General features: G+C 33.7%; 1 protein-coding gene across 1 annotated transcript in view; it reads left to right on the top strand.

The window, feature by feature from the left end:
- Positions 1–6,623, top strand: part of LOC113830043 (uncharacterized) — an 8,246-nt gene extending 1,623 nt beyond the window's left edge. The window contains exons 2-3 of the mRNA XM_027383231.2: positions 966–1,570; positions 4,925–6,623. Of these exons, the coding sequence (XP_027239032.1) occupies positions 977–1,570; positions 4,925–5,092 (762 nt within the window). The 5' untranslated portion in view covers positions 966–976 and the 3' untranslated portion in view covers positions 5,093–6,623. The remainder of the gene's footprint in view (positions 1–965; positions 1,571–4,924) is intronic.
- Positions 6,624–7,500: the final 877 nt, after the last annotated feature.

Raw genomic sequence — 7,500 nt, 5'->3', positions numbered from 1 at the left:
CCTCATTGATACCATTATTAGGCTGAAAACTTCGCTCCAGAGGCAGTCTTGACGCCTATCCACAATGGTTTAGGACACTGTTCTTTGTACAAAGTGAAAGAATGAAGATTTAAGTAGATACATAAAAGCTTTATCCACTAAAGGCCCTATCACGCCTTCCGTTAATTTTTGTGGTTCTTGATCTTATGCTATAGATGATATATACAGTTAGAATGTCATTTTATTGATAAACTAGATAAAAAGGTAATATAAACATAAGCTAATATTCTTGAATATTTCTATATACAATATCATGATTATATTTCTTTTAAATATCAGGATATATATGAGAATGCTTGTGTGATTCCCAGCACCATACTCGGATGCAGCCACGTTTTTTACATGGGCACTTTATTTGCTGCCTTGGGAGTATGATAGGGTCAGTCCATCAGCATAATTAAAGATCATTTGGAAAAGTGAATATTGACTGAAATAGTGCTCGTGTGACAAGCCCTTCAACAGCTGATGTGGTGTATACAGACTGGGAGATGAAGTCATCTTAAACTATTCTTAGATGATCATGTGTATTTCAGATTGGTATTTTTTATGAATGTTCATTTATTATTATTGTTATTACTATTTTTACTTTACCATTTCAGCCTGGTTCTGACATCTGGTCTTGTATTTGAGTTTTTTTAATGCTTAATTTGTAGAGTATTTAGAGATGGATATCATGATTAGATTATCAAGGAGTCAAGTGTGTTTGCTATAAAGTTTTAGTTCCAAATCGTATATCACCGTGAAGAATTAGAAATTATCAATTACTGTTTTTATTTTCTAGTTATAGTGGATCAAATGTCCATAAATCTGTAGATATACACTATACTAATACTGCTTGAGATATTTAGGTTTATGTATATTTCTTTACTATATCTGTAATTACTATATATTAATTGATTAAGTCATCTTGTTTCTTTTGTTCCCAGCAGATGTCAGGATGGACAGCAGTATTTATACCATAGTGAGAGCTGGGACTAAGAGTTGGGATTTGATTGAAGTAAATTCACACCATGCTATATCTAGAAAGCTGGATAGCTTAACCTGTGATTCAGAATACCTTGAAGCAATTAAATCACTCAAGCCAAGGAAAAAATACATGAATGAAGGTTTACACTTCTGTGTTTTCTTAAAAGAGTTAAAGATTTCAAAAACTTTCAGGTCCTCTTTCATTAGTCGTGCCATGTCTCAGAATGTGCACAAAAAAACTCACTCAACAAAAAATGAAAATATACCAAATATAATCTTATGGACAATATGTGACAGCATACCACATATTATTGACAAAGAATGGTGTGTTCGGATGAATGAATGTGCTGTTGACCGTCAGAATCTAGACACAGTCATGTCCTGGCTGTCAACACTAGGAGGTGCCTGCTCAGCCCTAGGTGATTATGACACTCAGTTTGCAAAGAGGGCGGGTGAAATATCCGTTAAGCAAATGGAAATCGCCCTGCGTCTTGGTGACCCATTTGTGATGTCTCGATGCCGTCTCTATTTAGCTATATCTATGATACAGCAAAGAAGATTCAAGGTATGACACATTTCCATAACCCATTTTGTTCTCTTTTTGTTTCAGAATTTATGAATTTTATTGTGTGTGTGTGTGTGTGTGTGTGTGTGTGTGTGTGTGTGTGTGTGTGTGTGTGTGTGTGTGTGTGTGTGTGTGTGTGTGTGTTTTGTTTGTGTGTGTGTGTGTGTATTGTGTGTGTGTGTGTGTGTGTGCGCATGTGTGTGTGCATGTGTTCCCACTAGGTTGTTCTTACCAGGTTGTTTCAATATGGGAGAAGAGCCAAGCTTCTACAATTTTTTTAATTGATGCACAGTTGTGGCAAACACTACGTGTTTGGGGAGACTGTTCCACTCTTCAGTAGTTCTGTTTGGGAAACTATATTTTTTTGACATCTTTATCACCTCTTTTTACTTTGAACTTTTTGTTGTGTCCTCTTGTTCTTCTTGTGTTCAAGATCAAAAAGTCATCTTTATCTATCTTCACTCTTCCTGTAATACAGTTGAACAGCATAATCATGTCCCCCCCTTTTCCTTCTTTCTTCCAAGGTAGTATGTCCAAATTTCTGTATTCTATCTTCGTAACGCAGATCTCTTAGAGTAGGTGCTCATCTTGTCACCGCTCTTTGAATTCTTTTCAGTTTGTCAATACTTTTTTTTAAGAATGGATTCCATACCACTGCACCATATTCAAGATTTGGTCTAATGATTGCTATAATGATCTTCTTTACCCTCTTCATGTTGGCAATCAGTCCTAACATTTTGTGGACCTTTTCATTTATATGGTCATTTGGATTTATGTTTCTATTTATGATTATCCCAAGATCTTTTTCCCTGTCAGCTGTGTTTAATAGTGCATCCCCTAATTTATACTGGAATAGTGGGCTATTTCTACTTTCTCCAAACCTGACTACGTGGTATTTAATTCCATTTTCCATGTACAACTCCACGTGAATAAGTTCTCAATGTCACATTGGAGGCATTGGCATGAGACGTCTGTTATCCTTTTTTGTATCTTTGCATTATCTGCAAACATATTCAGATAACTACCTAGGTTTATGTTTGACTCTAAATCATTGACAAAGATAGTAAACATAATCAGCACCAACACTGATCCTTGAGGCACTCCGCTGGTTACTCGTTGCCATGTAGAATGCTTCCCTCTAATTACTGTACTCATTTGTCTTTCATGGAGAAGGTCTTTCATCCATGCGAGTAGTTTGCCTTTCACTCCACCTAGGTGCTCTAATTTCCATAGTAGTCTTCTGTGAGACACCTTATCACAAGCATTTTTAAAGTCTAAGTACACACAATCCACCCAGCCATCTCTTTCTTGTGATATTTCAGATACTCTATAATAAAAACTGAGGAGATTTGTTACACATGACCTTCCTTATCTAAAATCAAATTATTTGATATTATTTCGTGTATTTCAAGCATTTCAACCCCAATTATTCTTTCTAGCAGTTTGCATACTACACTAGTTAACGAAACTGGTCTATAATTTAGTGGGTTTTGTTTGTCGTTGCTCTTATATAAGGGTGTAACATTTGTGTGTTTCCAGCTTTTTGATAGTTTACCTTGTCTTAGTGAATTTTGGAATATTAACAATAAAGGAGTACATAATTCTTCAGCACATTCCCAGAGAACCCAGTTAGAAATTTCATCTGGTCCCTCTGCTTTGGTCGTGTCTAAGCCTTTTAGTAGATCTTTTATTTCATTCTTTTTGGGGGTGATATTTTCTATGTTCTTTATGTTTGTATGGGTGTTTGCCATATCAAAATATGGATCCTGAATAAACACTGACTGAAATTTCTCATTTAAGATTTCACACATTTCTTCCACCGTAGAATATATAATGTTATTCTCTTTGATGGCGTTAATTTTATCTCTACTCTTAGTTTTACTATTTATGTATTATAGAAGAGTTTTGGTTGACTTGTACATTTGTTGATTATATCCTTTTCAAAGTTTAATTTCACCTCTCTCATGGTTTGGGTATACTCATTTCTTCCTATTTTATATCTTTCATATAATCTATCTTCTATAATCACCTCTTTTGTAATTGTACTTTTCCATTCTTTCCCAGCTTACGATGAGTTTTTCTTATAACAGACAGTATATTAGTTTAATCACTACATGTTCGCTTTTTCGTAAAGGAGGACAGTACTTGATATGCTTAATATCATTGTTATGCTTTGTAAATATTAGGTCAAGCATAGCTGGCCTATCTAGCCCTATTATCCTGGTATGATCTGTTACATTCTGGAAAAGGCAATACTCATTTATGACTCCTAGTAATTTAGCATTCCATGAATGTGGGTGCGCTCTGGGACTGATACTTTCTCAGTCAATTTTGCTATTAAAATCCCGTGATAAGAATTTTTATTGCATTGGTTTCAGAAAGTTGTAGCACTTCTTCTAGGCTCTTTAATGTCTCTTGAATTTATTTTTGGTAATTTTCTTGCGACCACACCGATGTTTGAGGTGGCATGTATACCCTTTGTGTGTGTGTGTGTGTGTGTGTGTGTGTGTGTGTGTGTGTGTGTGTGTGTGTGTGTGTGTGTGTGTGTGTCGCTGTGTGTGTGTGTGTGTGTTTATTTATGTAAATTAATTCATGAAATATATATATTTTTTTTTTTCTTCTTTTTTTTTTTTTTTTTTTTTTTTTTTTCTTAAAGTAAAATATCGTGAATTTAATGAGTTACTTTTTATTATAGGTTTATATTTATTTAGATTATAGTGATTGTTTCTTTACTCACACAATGGTTGTTATAGTTCTCTCTTAAGTAACTTTGCCTGTAAAAAAAATATGTATAGAAAAAAATAGGATTGATCTTTATGGTAAGGACACACTAAGTTTGGGAAAATTAACTATCATATTCTTGCCAAGGACAAAAAGTTGCAGTAGTCAGTACAAGAAATAATCAGCAGAAGCAAATGGTAATGCCACAGGTAGAGGAAAAAGATCATGGGAAGTGCTTCTCCAAGCCAAAGTCCACTCAATGCTTCCAAGTTACAGCTCTATCTTGTTCATACGAGGTGAAGATAATGTTTCTCAGGGGATGTTGGGGGGCAGAGCCCCCCCATCAACCCTCCCCTCAAGGAGTACCTGAAGGGCACACCCAGTCATGTCAACTTACATTGATAAATAAATTTTATGACATGGAGTTGGGGACTTAGTCTCTGTTGAGTGTGTCCATACTGTAAAGAATTACCAAAAATAGATGCAAAAATAGCTAACTCATTTCAGGAAGTACTAATTAAGTGTTATTCTGTCTAAATGTTATTATTGCCTTAGTTCATATTTTCCCCCTCTTTATTTATGATGATTTTGTTGTATTTGTTTGAGCATTGATAGTGTCATTTTTGTTTGCAGGGAGCCTCGGCAATTGTGCGATACGAGTACCACAATGCACACACCTTACCCAAAGAGGCAAGAGATCACCGTCTAATTAAAATGTGTCATGGGATATGGACCAAATTAAGGCACGAAAGAAGATTGCACAGACTTAGTACAAAGATTAATTCAAGTCGGACTGTTTAACATCGTTTGACATGACCAGTAAAGATTGATTTCACTGAAGATGTGTTTGATGTACTGGCTAGAGAATCTGTGACCCCCATCCCTGTATCACCCCCAAGCTATCCATAATCTTTCTATTATACTGAGTTTGTGCGCCATTTTGTCTTACACTCACTCTCCAGCTTTAGCATTAAATGAAGTAGACTCAGGTAGTGTTTGCAAGGTGAAAAAGGGCCACTTAAGATTGATGTTTTTCTTTGCATTGCTATTTTCCATAGACTCCCAGGTGAAAGACATTTTTTATGTAGAAAAGTTATTTTAAGTTTATTTTCCTTTCTTGTGTGTAATATGTAAATCGTAAAAAAAAATATATATATACATTATATATATATATATATATATATATATATATATATATATATATATATATATATATATATATATCATTCTATTTTTCATGGTTATAATGCTCTAGGAATGATTTAGTAATCTGCTCTGAGGTTTAGAATACTTTTATATTTTCTGAAATTTGTCAAAAAAATAATGTGCTTTCAGTAGTGTCTTACAATTTTTCACAACTTTATGATGTAATTTCAAAAGATGTTCTCGTAAGGAAATATCACACAAATAGAACTAACAATATTCTAAATTATTTCATATCCTTAATTTGCATAGTAAATTATTATACATGTCCATCTTCAGTTTTACAGTTTAAGAAAAGCTCAGTACTGCCTTTTATTGTAATAAAACGTCAATAAAAAATTATAGAAGATATTCACATTCTTTTGTCTTCAGTCTGAGAGGTGATGTCATTGAAAACCGAGGTAGTTCTTCATAAAAGAAACTAAATTAAATGCAAAGGAAGTCATAGTCAACGATTCAACTAAAGACATCTTAGATAGCAAGTGAACTGACCTGAAAGATGCTGCAGGAGCTGGTATATTTTTACCATTACTGATCCAAAAATGAGTAAATGCCATGAAGATAGCTCGAATTGATATGTGCACAGTACCAGTATTCATATAAGAACCTCTCTGCAGCAGCTCATTCAATATTGCAAATGTTTATGTGAGGGAAGCTCGATGTAATATTAGGTTTTCTACTTTTTTGTGAATGGATGGGAGATACTAATGAGTTACCAGAAAATATATGGTAACTCAAGCACTACTTATCATCCTTTACCTCTTCCCAACCATTATCGATTAGTGCATGTGGACCGAGATGGTGAGCCTGTAGACTTTAACCACAACTCTTAAGTCATCGCCAACTAGATTTTCAGAGAAAAACATTTTCTTGAGGCTTGAGTTCGTCATAAGTATGCGTATTTTTGAGGGTTGTATTGTAATCTCCAGCCTGGAACAACTTTTACTGCTCATGCTTTTTCTTTTTTGTCATGTATATCCCCTTTTTTTCTACAACTGTATTTTTATATGTGATTTCTTGAAATGTTAAAGCTAATATAAACCCAGATGTTTTGTTATGATTGGATTTGTGTATTAGTAATGTCTTAATTTTTCTGTATAGAATCTTTAATAAATGCTAAGAGACTTACTATATTGTTTTTTATTTTTCTCACTCCAAATTTTTTTATTTTCTCTCCTTACTTTCTGTTTCTTTGTCTCACTCTGTATGTCTATCTGATGGTCTATCTCTCTTGCTCTCTCTGTTTCTCTTCTCTCTCACTGTCTGTCTGTCTCTGTTTCTCTTTCGAAAAATTGCTCCTCTACTCACACCTTACACTCAATATTTTCTTGCATAATTTTTAATTAAAGAGACTAACATCAAGGAAAAAAACAATTCTCCATGTGCCAAATTCAAAATTTGTTCATTTGAAAAAAAAATTATGTAAACCCAATATAGATGTTTCATGTTCAAAAATACAGTAAATTACAGGTAGGTCAGGTCAAAATAAAAGAAAAATTGTATATATACATTTTTCAATAAAACTATAGAGACAATATATGGGACCACACACAATACAGTTTAAATGTGTCAGAGATCACATAAGGTACAGTTTCCATTTTTTTAAATCAACTTTTTGATGGTTAGGAGATATTGTACTTACCTTCTTCAAGAGAATTAAAAAAAAAAATTATGCATTCTGCAAAGCATTACCACAGCATTGTTGATTATTGCATAAATAGAACTACTTTTATCTATACTTGCTTCATATTTCATCCTTTAACAATATTTTAAAGATTGTTTAGGAAATCTGTAAACACTGTATATACATGTCCAATTCCACCCAAATGCCCACAAACCCATACATAAGTACAAAGAAAAACCCGCTTGTCCACTTACACACTGTACAAATATGTAAGTAAGACAAATTACTGTACTTTGAAAACTATTTCTATATAAGAACTGCTCTCAATAATTAGAATTACATGCAATCACAGGTATTGAATTACTATATTAAAGGATTCCCT

This window comes from Penaeus vannamei, chromosome 7 (assembly GCF_042767895.1).
Source record: "Penaeus vannamei isolate JL-2024 chromosome 7, ASM4276789v1, whole genome shotgun sequence".
In the NCBI taxonomy this organism is placed as follows: Eukaryota; Metazoa; Arthropoda; class Malacostraca; order Decapoda; family Penaeidae; genus Penaeus; species Penaeus vannamei.
Note: the sequence above shows the minus strand (reverse complement) of the source record. Positions and strands in the feature narration are given on the sequence as shown.